This window comes from Carettochelys insculpta, chromosome 3 (assembly GCF_033958435.1).
Source record: "Carettochelys insculpta isolate YL-2023 chromosome 3, ASM3395843v1, whole genome shotgun sequence".
NCBI classification, from domain to species: Eukaryota; Metazoa; Chordata; order Testudines; family Carettochelyidae; genus Carettochelys; species Carettochelys insculpta.
This window is the reverse complement of record NC_134139.1, coordinates 74,435,788-74,451,628: the sequence shown is the minus strand read 5'-3', so window position 1 is coordinate 74,451,628 and position 15,841 is coordinate 74,435,788. Positions and strand designations below refer to the sequence as shown.

Here is a 15,841-nt window from a genome sequence, read left to right as displayed (position 1 = left end):
ATATTTTTGTGATAAATACATAATTAAAACAGAAATGGTCAGTTCAAGCTCAAAATTGGCTTGGCTATAAAAACGTTATGATCTGGAGGAGAATTGCCTCTGTTTCCTTAACTATAATGTGGGTTTTATTTATTGTAGTTAATCACTGTGACCAAGGGATTATAAACACAGCTATTTAGATGCATAATTGTTATGATCATGTTCTGTTCTTCTACAGCAGTTAAGCTACCCTGCCAGCAGCAATAGGAGCAAAAGTTAAATACTGTTCCCAGAAATGATCTGCAGCAGCAGGGCCTTTTAAAGTGTTTTACCATAAGCATGTGTGATCTGTTGTGAACTCTGTGCTGGATTTTCTTAACTGCTCTTAGTCTATTGCTCTCACTGGAGACATGCTCCATCTTCACATTGATTTCCAGCACAGATGTTTTACCCTTGCTGTAAACTGACATGAGAACAGATTCTTTAATGGTCTTATGACATTATCAAAAGTGTTGCCTATCAAATACCCAACTGCCATGATTATTCATGGTCTGTAAGAAAGGAAAATATCCAAGTTTGGGGGTGGGGGGGCGGAACAACCCTGGTTGGGCAAAATTGAAATATCATTTTCAATATTTATAAAAAAAACAGTATCACAAAAATAAGAAATTTAAGGTCCATTTAAAAAACTTGACAGTGTCCCTTTAAAAAAAACCAAAACCACCAATCAATCACCAGTCTTTGAAATTGGGATCTGTATCCTAAATCTCAAATTTGGAGTTATCCAAAAGCTATTCAATAATTAATTATCCTCCAGCAAGGCAGAACACAAAAAATTAACCTTTTAGGAAAATCCAGGGAAAATTTCACAATATCCTGAACAGTGCTGGTATTAAGATGATTGCAGACAGTAGGAAGAGGGAACATGAGCCAGTACAGAAGCCAGGCAGTACCAAAGCATAGTGGTTAGCTTCCTGCATTATCAACAACCAAAAAGCAAAAACTTCAGAGAGTAGCTTCACTGTATAAAGTCCATGTTGACACCGGATGTTCTTACCCACCCATTGAGCATCCTTTGGATCCCAGGCTTACTGCCTAACTTTAAGATGAGTTTGTGACTCAGCTGCACCTATGCTGGACTACAACATTCCACTTGGTGGCTCCAGTCATTGTGTGCACCCAACGCACCGCAAAGTTGGTGATACTCAAAATGCCAATCTCGGGATCTGAGACACCCCATAAAACAGTGCACAATAATTTTACTGGGAGGTTCAGAGCCCAGCACAGGAACAAATGAGCCCCCAAGCTCCTCTTAAAAGACAAGAAAGTTATGCTGCAGTGAGTGGGACCTTCCCTGTGCAGCACAGGCTCACCTGACTTTCACCATGCTGTGCTATGTGTGGGTGGTGGCTTGCCCCCTGTAAATAGCATGCAGCTTATCTTTTCTGTCTGTATTGTACACGGATAGCTGTGAGCTATTTACAGTACCTTCCCAAGGGAGACTCTGTCCTAACACGTTTCCTGGCTTAGCGCTCAGTTTCTCTCTATACAATCTACTCCAACCGTGTTGTCAGGGCAGCGGCAAGAGCGGCCTTCAGGGGTAGCCAGGCATAAGTGAGTACAGCCTCCATTATTCACCGCACAGTAGTTATGCCCTAGGAAAGAACAGGAGTTTATATATTAAAAAGCTTTCTAGGGTAAACCAGTTCACACAGTGGAAAAACCAGGAAGGCTACAGGAAGGTTAAACTAGAGTTAGGGATGCAACTGCTTTACTTTTGTTTTCTGATTGATGAGATCCTGAGTATCATCACCCCTAGTACCCAACAGATACCAAGTACTAATCAGGATATCATGCAATGGAGCAAACGGCAGGTGTTTGGACTCAGGGAAAGGGAGCTGTAATAGCGCCAAAGGAAAGGAAAGAAAGTTTCTAAGATTGGTTATAGACAACACGAAGGATTATACTTAAAATGTGTACCCAGAACTTTAACTTTCATAGTTGAATAGAGTGCAGAGAAAGCACTTTAAAGGCAAACAAAATAATTTATTAGGTGATGAGCTTTCATGGGACAGACCCACTTCTTCAGACCATAGCCATACCAGAACAGACTCAATATTTAAGGCACAGAGAACCAAAAATAGTGATCAAGGTTGACAAATTAGAAAAATATTATCAAGGTGAGCAAATCAGAGAGTCGAGGGATAGAAATGAGAGTCAAGAATTAGATAAAGCCAACTATGCATAAGAGACCCTATAATGACCTAGAAAATTCCCATCCCAGTTCAAACCACATGTTAACGGTGTCAAATTTGAATATAAAAGAATTCAGCAGCCTCTCTTTCCAAACTGTTGTGAAAATTCCTTGATAGTATATAGACAAGCATGGCTATCTCTCTGTTACTAGAGTGCAGAGACAGTAAGTGCATGAATGAACGAACAGAAAGAAAAGAGGAGAATTAAGTTCAGAACCCTCGGACCTGTCTTCCAGAGAAAGAGAAAGGGGACGATGAGGAGCCATTAAAGGAGAATGTGAAGGCACATCCAAGCAAGCAAAGTAGAATAAACAAGGAAGAAAGCAGTTTGCACTGGAAGGCAATGGGAAGAAGTGGAAGAGACTGTACCAAAAGTAGTATAAAGAACAAAGATGAGGTCACAGAGTCGAAGGTCATTAGTGATACCTTTTTGCTTAAATGCTGCAGGTTCAGCCTCCTCAAATCTGGCTGTAATATCAAGAATTAACTGTATTGCCAGGATTTGAGGGGCAGGGAGTTGGGATGGTATTTAGAGAAGCAAATTACTTTAAAAAAAAAAACAAAAAACACATTAGGAACACAAAAATGTGTTGGAAGACACACACACACAAACGCGACAGAGAAAGCTGGCCATGAAAAATGTAAACTCATATCCAGATAACTCTCTTTATTATGTACATACACTACTTAGCTCACTAGGGCCCAAAAGTGCTAATGTAATACACATAATAAAAACCCTTTCACAAGTTACTCAAAGAAGATATCTATATACTCATCCTTTAAACATAAATAAATAAATAAATAAATGAATAATTCACTGTGGTGAGCGAGCACCTACATTAAACCACTCAAAACCAAGACCAAAATGCCCTTTGAACCCAAACCGTGTCACAAAACATATCTTACCTTTTCTTAGTTTCAGCTGAAAAGAAACATCTCACAAATCTAGCATCACATAATCTTAAAAATACAAAAACTCTTCTGTGGACAGCCAGACTGAATTAGTTGCCAGATAAATAAGAATTGTTATTTTGAGGATATTAAATTTCCTCCTCTGAACCTCTGCTGCTCAAGCCAATGTGAAGAAGAAGAGAAGTAATGACTGTTGTTTCTCTGAAAAGAATTACTGTTACCATTACCATGTTTCCAAAACTCACAAGAGGCTTCTGGGACTCATGAATATTTAATATAACTCAAAAGCTTAACATTTTCATAGGGCAAGAATGACTTTGCCTATTCTACCACCTACTGCTACCTAACTATCCTCTTTTTAAGAACACAGGATTATTAAATCCAGCTGGAAGAGTGGGAAACTTCTATGGTTATGAGTTTAAAATAAAATGGGGCCTAACTAGTGCCCTTGAGGATGGATAAAAAACAGTGTTTTCTTGACTGATAATTGTGCATACTATTAAAAAGGTCCTTCAACTATTTCTACAGCATGTACCCTATCTTGAGAGAGTATCTTGTGCATACACATGCCCTCCCATTTATGACTGAGCAGGCCACTGTCTCCCCTTGCATTCATGACTTCATAATGCTCCTACAGTGGCTACAGCAATTGCATACATGGAAAAAAGATGTATTTTTCAGATCCATGAATGTTAAGAGTCAGAAAACATGTGACCAGTGTACTCTTCAATGACCAACAGCAAGTACTCTGTAGGCTACAAGTCGGGCGCTATTGGTTAACTACATTCGTGTTCTGTGGCTCCTAGAGAAACAGGAAATATGTGATTACCTTGTGGGCACTGAGCAAAAGCTGTAGTTATTCCATAAAGACGGGAGCGTTTATAGGGCTGGAAGTTATCGTTCTCCTTTGAAATTGTGCGATCCACAGCTATAACAGCATCCCTATGGTACACAAAAGAAAAAACTGTAAATGTGAGTGAGGGCTTTCCCCTAAGATGACTTCAGAAGAAAAACAACTGGAAGGGGAAGCACCTTATTTACATTTTTATCTGCTCCTTACGAGTAATGCTGAAGCACACATGCTGATCAGAGGGACAGCCAGCATCATCTCCAAGCTGGAAAAATCCCAGGGCTTGGGCCTGCTTCCTACAGAATCCTACTTCTGCTAAACAATCCAAGTATGTCACAGACCTGACCTCAGGAGCAGAAGAGGGATCCTCTAGTAGCAGGGTAACAGGTTTTGGGTTTTTTTGTTTTTCTTTTGGACGGGGGGGCGAGAAGGAAAAGGAAACAGGATGCTCAGTCTAACAGCGTTCCTTTAAAAACAAGTTTATTGGTAAATTTAGATGCTCTTCTCCCCTAAAATATTACTCCTGGCATGGCCACAGTGGACTAGTCCATTATAATGGACAATGTTTCACTTCAAGAAGAATCTGCCATTCAGAATTACAAGGATAGGCCTGCTGTAAACAAAAGATGACAGGCTGGCAGAATGCTTTTTAGAAATGGAAAGTAGAAAATGACTCCATTCTAAAGTAGTATTTCAGAGATAACGAGTTCAACCTTGGGAATTCTTAGCATTTACTCCCAAGTAGCCCTGTCGAAGTCAGTGGAGCTACTTGTTTCAGAGTCTGCAGCTGCAGTCTTGGTCATACATTTACACAGATTAAAAACAAACTACTGGTATTTTAAAAACATTTAGTCTAGGCTCTTATTGGCGAATTCTAGTAAAGTTTTTAAAGCCTAGATCATAATATGGTAAAGGCTTAAATCATCTGCCTCCAGCAAGCAAAAATGTGTTGTCAACAGCTAATATGTTTTCTTTTTCTTATTGACCGAACACTTACATACCAATAAGGATAAGAAGAGCCAAAGTACCCCTCCATATTAACCCTATCTCCAGCATATTCAGCATGAAAAGCATCTTCTTACTGAACAAAATTATTTAACTAAAAACTCAGTTAAACTAGGACCATTAATACATCCAACTCTAAATTTCCCTTTGCCCTGCATCAGCTGATTGCCAGAAAAATTAAAAAAACAAACCCAAAAACACACCCTCTTTCAGGAAGAATGAATCCTCTTGCTAGTGCATGCAGACACAATGAACCTCAGTTTCTACAAGAAGACTGGATTAAAATAAAACTACATAAGTCCTTAAACAGATAACCTACCTCCTCCAGTCTGTGTAATATAAATTCTTCCCATAGCTTGTAATGCTAAAAGGATACTGGACTCCTTCAAGGATCTTTCGTCGACCGAGTTGACTGGGGTTCATACATTCCACCCTCTTGGTGCCTGTATATTATAAAACAATTTAGTCTTTGTGTATGACAAACAATTCTTTTGTGTGTAGGTGGGGAAGGGGAGAAGCACAATGACATAATCAAAAGCGCATACATAGATTATTATTTCCTCAAAGTCCTCCTCCTCCCTATCCAGCCACGTTCTTCTCCAGATCACATCTTTCTATATATCAAGGACCAAACTTCTATTTCCCCCACCCTTACTTCTATGTGCCCACTTTGGTAGATCAGTATTATGCCAGTGGGTCTCAATTAGAGGTACAGATGAAAATCTATACATGTCCACATCAGGATGGTCACTTGGACTGAAAGATTACAGCAACAGCTGCTGAAGATGGCTAGGCATAATGTGTGCATATATGACGGATTTTGCTCATGACAAGTGCAGATCTGGCTGTCCTGAAGATTAAAGAGTTTCAGCCTGGGGAGCAAAAGTAGAAGTTTCTGTTCAGTGCCTCACCAGTGTACAGTGAGGAGAGAGCAATTCTGTGACTGAAAAGGCAGCCGAACCTCAGTGCCCATTCAATTCTGAGCCTCTCTGCTGGGTTGAATGGCCGAGTGCTAGGGTGCCGGTATTCCAACAGAGAAAGAGGGGTAATCTGGGTTACTACAGGCTGGTTACCCTGACATCAGACCTTGGCAATGATAATGGGAAAAGCTAATAATTATTCAAAATTAAGGAATTAAAAATGGAATCAATGTCAGTCAAAATGGTTTAAATGGAAAATAGTCTTTGTCAAAGAAATTCAATTCAATTCCTTCATGAAATCACAAGTTTGGCTGACAAAGAGAACTGCAAGTATGCAATATACTAGACTTCTGCAGGGCACTCAACTTACCACCACACAACATCCTCAGTAAATATATTGTATCAAGAGACTGCTAGCTGACCAATCTCAAAAGTAGTTGTCAATGGGGAATTGTCATCACCTGAGGGTGTGTTTATTCCAGAGGGTTTGGTTCTAGAGCCGATGCTGTTCAACGCACCAAGTAACTATAAAAATCACTGCTGATAAAAGCTGCGGCTGACAGCAGGGCTCCCGCTAATGTTTTCCATAGACAGGCAGAATACATTTTGTTGTGTGCACTGAAGCATGTCGAGATGTGCACCACCGATGGAAACACATGCTGCCAGCTGTGGGCACTCTGCTACTCCTCTGTAACTTGTTTCCTTCCAATGTGATAACTTTTTGGAAGACATGTTTTAGTCCACCACAAGTGACCGGGCTCATTCAAAGTTACCTGGATGAAGTTCTATAGCCTTTAATAGACACGTCTGACAAGATAAATTAATGGTCCCTTCTGGCCCTAGCCTGTATGGCAATGTCTACACTCAGCAATCTTTCAAAAGAAGTTGTTCTGGAAGATCTCTTCTGAAAAACTTCTTTCCAAAGAGTGTGTCCACACTCTCTTTTGATAGAGAGCATCCACACAGCCCCCACTCTTTCAAAAGAACAGGCCAGGGGTCAAAAGTTCTGGAGCCAAAAGGCCTGCTCTTTTGAAAAAAGGGCCTGCAGAGCATCTACACACGCCTTTTCCTGAAAGCTTTCAAAAGGAGGTGCTCTCTCTCATCTTCTGGAAGCCCTCTTCCACTCCCAGAAGAACTGTGTTCTTTTGATTTTGGACAGAAAGAGAGCAGTGTGTGTGTAGGTGCTCTGCATGGTCTTTCAAAACAGGGCTGGATTTTCAAAAAGAACTTGCTAGTGTAGACGCAGCCTATTCCCCATATTAAAGGCTAAATATGGATTAAAGATATACTTGCTTACAGCCAACAAACAAAATCGGCAGCATTTGTAGTGCTCTCTCTTTTCAGTACTAGAATCCTTTAGTTTGTAAACCTACTTTTGGTGAATTTGCAAGAGACAATAAGGCAGTGGGTACTCTGAGGAATATCTGTCAAGACTGGCAAAAGAAAGTCCAGACAAGTCAAATCATTTCCTCATGAGTCATGCTGTACCATCACTACACTTGTTACCATGGTTAGTCAGGTACACATAAACACACATTTCAGCATCTCCCTTTACCTGCATCAACCCAGCACAACATCGAGGAGTAAGTATCAAATGTCAGCCCATTTGGTAATCCAAGATCATCTTTAACAAGAATCCTTCTGTTTGTGCCATCCATGTATGACGTTTCAATTTTTGGAGCATCTCTATTCCAGTCAGTCCAGTAAAGATTTCTGGGTAGGAAGAAAAAACAAAAAAGTTAAAATAACTGTTCAATCTCAAATGATGTTTTTAAACATAAAGAAAAGCTTCTTTGGAAGCCAAAGAGAAAACAGGAAACATGTAGACAGAATGGCAGAGAGTAGCATGTCTGACTTTGATACGAGATACCTGAAGTACAGTGAAGTATAACATCCTTTCAAAAAATTGCTTCTCCAGCACTGTGTATAGAAGTTCATTTACCAAATGCTACACAGAAAAATCCATTTCAACAATACAAAGTCAGTCCAGATAGAAACAAACTTCTCTGCAGAGCCCTCTTCCCCAAAGGCTGATTAGTAGAATTCCGCACATACTTATGGATTTACTCTAATTCAACATTTTCATCATAAATTGGAGGACTGTTTACAACAGATCCAAATCATAGACAACTTCTCACCACGCAAACCTGACTGCATAATTGAGAAACCTTTTTAAATTACACAACTTACTAGATACTACCTTTTCCATGAATAAAGGAAACTACTGGCACTACTCCTTCATTTAGTCTTGAAGAGTGCTTATTTGTCAGCTGGCTCCCTACCCTGCCAATTCTGCAGCTTGGGCTGAAGAGGTGCCAGTACTCAGCACCAGCAAGCACCAACACAAAAATGCACTGGTCTTACATATCCACATTTTGAACTGTCACTTGCATGCATCTTCATCAAACTCTTGTTTGGTTAATTTCTGTAAGGAGCATATCCCTTGCAAACACTCCCTGAGAAATCCAGTCGGGATTACATGATGCATTCCTCAATTCCCCCCATGAACATTTCAAATTTTTGTTGCACTGCCTGAGTAGCCCTTGTTCATTTCAGAAAGCTGCACTTGTTTTATCCAGCACAACCTTCTAGATATTCAGGACATTGGGGGAAAAAAAGCACAAGAAAACACAAACTCTACAACATTTGCATTCAGTTGAATTGGAAATGAGTATTTTGCGTTAAGTAACTCTTCTTGGTGGCAAACACGTTCCTGGAAAATGGCATTACTGACAATAGCAGTTTAAGACCCAACAAATAAAAAGAGTAGAGAAATCAGTTTGTGTCCATCTTGCATTATCAATGGTTTACAACTATTTAAGTTTAACATATAACAATTCTGCATTAAACAGAGGAGTGGGGGCGCCAAACCTGAGTGGTGGTGCAACCCTGTGCACCAGGTCACGACATGTGGATCAGGATACTGTGTGTGTGTAGTGGGTGGGCTTGTTCGCCAAACCCCCTACCTCCCAGTTACATCTCTCTTTACTAGGCCAGGGTTAGGACTGCAGATGCAGAGTGCTGCTGCAAGTGGTACCTGCCTCCCAGCAAAATGAGCAGGAGGTGGAAGCAGAGCAAGGGAGGAAGAGAATGGCCTATTGACCCTTCCTTTCTCAAGAAATTGGACTCTGGGAGGATTGTGTAGTAGGGGAGCTCGGAGGGTTGCAAAAAAGACAAAATGGAGATTGAGAGTCATCTTATCACTATGTTTGGGAACCACTGGCTTATTACATTGTAATGAAACAAACAAGCAGTCATGTAAGTACATTAAAGACTAACAAAATAATTTATTAAGTGATCAGCTTTCATGGGGCAGACCCACTTCTTCCGATCTGGAGAGAGTGCTGTACTGGTACATAATGTACGTTTCCAGTACAGCATTACTTCCATTTGCATTTTCAAGAGTGTCCATTTGCATACTGCTGCCGGCGGTTTGGGTCAGTGTAACCATAGCCATAAAACATAGAGCAGACTTTCCTTAAAATAAACCTGGCAAGGGTTTAAGGGTGAACTCTGTAGCAGAAATGCTCCATGGAGCAGATGGGTTTTCAAACTTTTGGCCAAGTCTTGGTGTTTGTTAACCACAAAGCTGTTCTAAGTAGAACAGTGTCACACACAATTATCAGGTATAGGTGAAGGAGATATGGAGAATAAATAGGAAATGGGATGGTCAGGAACAGGTAAGGGAAAAGATGTAGACAGACTGAGCTAATGCAGTTTTTTGAAAGTCAGCAAAGTACTGGAAATATGGTTGACACTGGACAAAAAAACCCAGCAAAAAATGCTTATTCTAATCGATTCCTTTCATTGCTAATAAAAATCATTATTATTATGCCTAGGGAGAAATGCTGCTCACCAGCATTCTGAAAGAAGTTTTTATTCTCAATAAAATATGTAGCAATATCCTACTTTATAGGAGGATTTTTGGGACTGAAAAAAGAATATTGAAGCTTGATATCAACAGCTAAAAGAATGTAAAAATGTAGAGGGGGTTTCAGACATATACATTAAATATTTATATACCCTCTCACAGAATCTGTAACTATGGCTCTTGGATTCACCAGATCACTGTTAAACAGCACTCGGCGTTGGCTGCCGTCTAGCCTTGCCACTTCTATTCTGTCGAGGTGAGAGTCAGTCCAGAAAACGTTGCGACCGAGATGATCTACTGCTATTCCTTCAGGACTTCCTAAGTCTGGAACAGAACAAAGAAAAAACAAAACAAAACAAAACAAGTTTGTTTCCTAATTTAGTGACACTATACTCTTAACAGTTACTCCTGCTTGCAAAGCAGAAGTTTCCATTAGGTAATTTTCCTAATGTCTGTTCAATCACAATTAAGGCCATGATTTTACAGAGTATGTTAACCTACTACAGGTTGTGCCTTACAAAATTTAAAAAGGGTAACTTGTTCGTAAAGCATGCACTACTTCAAAGAGATCTTTAAATGGCACATGAAAAACAGCAAATCTAACTGCTAGAAAGAACAGCAAAAGTGACTAGTAATATACTGTTTCAATATTGATCATGGAGAAAATTCAAGGATGTGCAAATGAATGGTTTAGGTTTGAAGTCTGAGGCTTTTTAGAGGCTTAGGCTATGTCTGCACTACAGCATAAATATATCAAATACTATCATTTTGAACTTAGGGGATGCTACAGCCGATATTCTTACTCTAATGAGCAAAGTGGGATTAATGGGAAGTTCAAATGTAAGTGTTCGGGCTAATGATAATGTGGAAACAGCTTCCATTTAAACTGGTTTTATTGGCCTCCAGAGGATTCCCATATGTATCCCACAATGCCCTACAGCTGTCCATGCTAGCTGGTTGCATCTCTTGGGAGCTGGCTGTCCATGCGGCGTGGGGGGCGAATGGGAGGGGTGGGAGAAGACACTTTCCCTTACTGCACCAGGGAAAAAACCCAGAATGTTACAGGGCTGAGGGAACTGTGCGATAGATTCCCACAAAGCACTGCTGCAACAGTCGATTTTTGGCAATTTAGGGTAGCAGCACTAACTAGAATTTGTGGGGAGGTGAGGAAACTCAAATTCAAATTTATAAAACCCAGCATTATGAATTCAAGATGTATCTTGTAGTGTAGACATAGCCTTAGGGATCAGTCCACATGGTATATCTTGAAGGACTGGGGCTGCCTGGTCAGTAGCAGTAAAGAACAGAATATATGTTTCCTGTGCTAATCCTTAGACACTACTACCTCCCATTGAACATAAGCTGCAGACACAGTTAAAGCCTCCTTTTTAAGTGTTCCATTAACAATTCAATGAAGTTACATAACTACTAAATTGATACTTTCATAAATTTTCTGTTAATTTTAAAATACATCAAAAGCCCATTGATCAGAACAAGAGCTCCCATTGACTTTAATGGGCTTTGGATAAGCCTTTTGGGCTGTTAGGGTAGTGTAAACAACAAGACGAAAAAAAATAATCAGAGCATTATCAAGCCTTTTTATTAAAATATTTGTAACAAGCAATCAAAACAAGTTCATTAACTGAAGAGAATAAAGGGAAACACCTTCCACCCTGGAGTTTAATTTTAGACCTATAACCCTAAACATGTAGAATGCAGCCAGAACAGCCATTTTTCTGGTGTCTTGGGTTTTTTTTTTTTTTTCTTCCTTACAATCTATGTAAAGACAAGAGAGGATGCTGAGTTTAACTGTTTGTTCACACGGAACCAGGAAGTGCTTCTGAATCTCATCACAGAAAGACATTCCAAAGATGTATAGCTGACTATATGTTTCATTCCATTCATTTCTATACTTCCCACCATATGCATTTATGCAACACTGAAGACAATCAACAAATGGGAGAGTGTTTTACCCTTTTCATAAATCATGCTACTGCCAAGGCACTTGGGGGACAGGACAAACAAAAATCTTTAGATATTAGAGCAGCTATTTTAAAAGAATTGTGACAGACAATATAAAAACATAAACCCAAGAAATTTAAGTAAAACTGATCCAAAAAGTATATAACCTATTACACAACTCTAATCTGTACTCAAACCAGAAGAAAAAAAAGTATCTAAAATGTTTTTATAAAATTTAATGGAGATTACATAAATCAAATTCTAGAATTTCATGACTGGGATATAATTCTCAGTTAAATTCTAAAGCAGAGTTGTCCAGCAGGAATTCAAAGCCCTCCACACCTGTGGTTATTGTTTTTCCATATTTGCCACTTTATACAAAACTTTATTAAATATTATTAGAAAAATAAATACCTTCTGGCCTTTGTATTCACACAAAGCTGTGAGATGAAATAATAAATCACAGACACAGGTACAGCAACATGCCTTGCTGCAGCAAAGAAAGGCTAACTATGGAAAGGCTTTGAACCTGTAGCTTGTAACAACCACCCCCCTGGCATGGCAGGGAATGGTGCGGCTCCAGCTGTTGTCCCCTGAGAATAGCACGAAGACAGCAGCACTGCCCCCATGCGTTAGAGGGCATAATACCAAACCCCTATCCCTGCCATGCCCTGAAGTCTCCCCTTTCAGCGTGGGCAGTTTGAGTGCCTACAGAGGTTCCCTGCTGGCTGGCAGGCTGCCTTGCCTGGGTGAGTGCTTGTGCTGAATACAATTAGCACGTGTGATAAATCCGAAGAACTATGAGTTAGGTGTGCATGTATTCACCATAACCCAGGGTTCTGTTTGCCACTGGTGAGTAGAGAACACATTGGACACCATGGTTCTAAAGGCTGCTTAGATTAATTTCTACAAAACCCAATAGACTTCTGGTGGTTTCGTCTTTACTCAATTTTACAGAGCTTTTCCAAACAGAGCTATAACAAAACCTACCCACATTTAGAATTACACAAATTTGCCAGACCATTAAAGATAAGTTCACACTATATTTCAAATGTACGAACTAAGCCAAAAAACTTGACATCAACAGACCTGCTTAATTTTTTGTTTTCAATGCAAAGTTGGGAGCAACTTCTTTCAATAATTGCTGAAATCTAGCACAAAATCTAACCCAAGGATTTGTCTACCTACGAAAGTAATTATACCAGTACACCTCAATTGATAAAGTTTTCCAGGGTGTTCACAATTATATACCAATATAGTTTATACCCATACTGGAAATTAACTGTAACTAGTGTAAAATATCTGTATCACCACGTATATTTGCAAAACACACTAAAGCCGCATCTACACGTGCCGGCTACTTCGAACTAGCCGTGCCAACTTCAAAATAGTGCCCGCCACTTCTACACGTGGCGGGCACTATTTTGAAGTTGAAATCGATGTAAGGCGGCAAGACATCGAAGTCGCTATCCCCATCAGGAGATGGGAATAGCGCCCTACTTCGACATTGAACGTCGAAGTAGGGCACGTGTAGCCGATCCGCGTCCCGCAACATCGAAATAGTGGGGTCCGCCATGGCGGCCATCAGCTGAGGGGTTGAGAGACGCTCTCTCCAGCCCCTGCGGGGCTCTATGGTCACTGTGTGCAGCAGCCCTGAGCCCAGGGCTTCTGACTGCTGCTGCTGCTGCAGCTGGGGATCCATGCTGCATGCACAGGATCTGCAACCAGTTGTCGGCTCTGTGGATCTTGTGCTGTTTAGTGCAAGTGTGTCTGGGAGGGGCCCTTTAAGGGAGCGGCTTGCTGTTGCCAGGGAAGTGCTAGTCCGCCCTGTGACCCTGTCTGCAGCTGTTCCTGGCACCCTGATTTCGATGTGGGCCACTTTGGTGTGTAGACGCTCCCCTGCAGCGCCTCCTTCGATGTAGTGCTGCCCAACGTCGAAGTTGAACGTCGACGGCACCAGCCCTGGAGGACGTGTAGACGCTATTCATCGAAATAGCTTATTTCGATTTCGATTTCACTAAATAAGGTATTTCGACGTAGCATACACGTGTAGACGTAGCTTAAGGGTTCATGGGATAACTAGTTTTTGTTTAAAACAAAACAAACTAAACAACCCCGCCCCCCCACATCAACAACAGTAATTGAGGTTGGACCTCCAGGGTCCAGCCCCCTTGGAACCTGACCTGTCCCGAATGAGGGAGTTTGCTGGACCAGAAGTCAATTTTGGCCTCTCACCAGGCAGCCTCCAGGTCCCTCAGTGGGCTGCCAGCCTCCCCTCCTGGCTGCAGGCTCCCAACTCCCAGGCTCCTATCATGGCTGCTGACCCTGCTGCCAGCCCCAGACTACTCCCAGCCCCGGCCAGGCTTTCTGCCCCTGGGTTGGCTCCACTCCCACCCTTGGGTGGGCTCCCAGGCACCAGCCTGTCTTTGCTCTTTGGCCATCTACCCTCCCAGCTGCTGGCCCAGCTCTTCTCTTGGCTCTGGCAGGGGTCCCATCTGCTAGCTCAGCCGCATTCCCAGGCTGGGCTCCTGGATGCTGCCCTGGCTGTATTTCCAGGCCTTATCTCGACTCCAGCCACTGGCCCAGCTCTGGCCCTGTCCAGGATCTCAGCTACCAGCCCCATGCCAGCAGACTCCCAGCTGGCCCCTGCTCCCAGCCACTGGAACTCTCTGGTACAGCAATATCTGTGGTACAGCTGCACCAGAGAGGTTTAACCTATAGTAATAATACAAAAATAGGTGTTTAATGCATCCCTTGGAAGAAGAATGGCTGGTAGAGAAAAACATATACTTATTGAAACCAAACTCATTCTATCTTCTTAGAAAACAAAATTGCCTTTGCTAACATCTGGCGTGAGCTTACCAGTCTTTAAAGTACTGTAAGTCCACACAAAAGAAGAACAAACAATGCATCTTTCTGAAAGCTACAATTTTGAGATGCATTTAAACTATAACCAGTACAATATTTAAAGGGCAGTCAAACTTAACCATAAGATTAATTCTGTTAGCGCTTTGGAGTTTAAGAAGTGAGATGGAATTTAGGTTCAGTTCCGGGCTTTGGAGAGGAATTTTATTTGGAACATGTTTTAGTTCTGTACGTGCATAGTTTTTTTTGGACAGTTATGGATGCCAAAAGCAACAGGAAATAGCAAACAATGACCTATTACTCTGAACTCAGTGATTTCTCACTCAGGAATCATAGGAGAAGAAACAAACAAATATAAATTAAAAGACATATTAAAAAGTTTCTGTACTCTACTAGCACAAAATAGGATCTGCAGTTTTCAGGACCCATTGGCCCATAAAGAAGAACATGCTGCACACAGCTGAAACAGAATATAAATATTGTACAATCCACCTTCAGGCTAATTCCAGAGGCATTAAACCCTGAGGGAAAGATTCTATGGCGATGTTAAACAAGCCTCGTATTCCCTCAATCCAAACTGGATTCTAGGAGAGAGGAACACTTGAGCAAAACATTGGGTGGAAATTTAGAAAAAGAAAAAAAAAATCCTGATTTTGTGATAATATTATTAAGATTTACACTGGACCAAAATCAACAGAAGCTTCTTTGCCTTATCTGGTTATATAATTTATTTGGGTCACAAATTGTATGTGAATGCTGGAGAAGTGGAAAGGAACACAATGGCTACGTCTACACGTGCACCCAACTTCGAAATAGCTTATTTCGATGTTGCGACATCGAAATAGGCTATTTCGATGAATAACGTCTACACGTCCTCCAGGGCTGGCAACGTCGATGTTCAACTTCGACGTTGCTCAGCCCAACATCGAAATAGGCACAACGAGGGAACGTCTACACGGCAAAGTAGCACACATCGAAATAAGGGAGCCAGGCACAGCTGCAGACAGGGTCACGGGGCGGACTCAACAGCAAGTCGCTCCCTTAAAGGGCCCCTCCCAGACACACTTTCATTAAACAGTGCAAGATACACAGAGCCAACAACTAGTTGCAGACCCTGTATATGCAGCACGGACCCCCAGCTGCAGCAGCAGCAGCCAGAAGCCCTGGGCTAAGGGCTGCTGCCCACGGTGACCACAGAGCCCCGCAAGGGCTGGAGAGAGAG

At 41.4% G+C, this 15,841-nt stretch overlaps 1 protein-coding gene across 1 annotated transcript in view; it reads right to left on the bottom strand.

Annotated features, from left to right (window-relative positions):
• Positions 1 to 318: 318 nt before the first annotated feature.
• The window catches only part of NID1 (nidogen 1), a 127,346-nt gene continuing 111,823 nt past the window's right edge, over positions 319 to 15,841 (bottom strand). The window contains exons 16-20 of the mRNA XM_074990127.1: positions 9,945 to 10,116; positions 7,477 to 7,634; positions 5,321 to 5,444; positions 3,976 to 4,088; positions 319 to 1,634 (exon numbers count right to left, since the gene is read on the bottom strand). Coding sequence (XP_074846228.1) covers positions 1,513 to 1,634; positions 3,976 to 4,088; positions 5,321 to 5,444; positions 7,477 to 7,634; positions 9,945 to 10,116 — 689 coding nt within the window. The 3' untranslated portion in view covers positions 319 to 1,512. The remainder of the gene's footprint in view (positions 1,635 to 3,975; positions 4,089 to 5,320; positions 5,445 to 7,476; positions 7,635 to 9,944; positions 10,117 to 15,841) is intronic.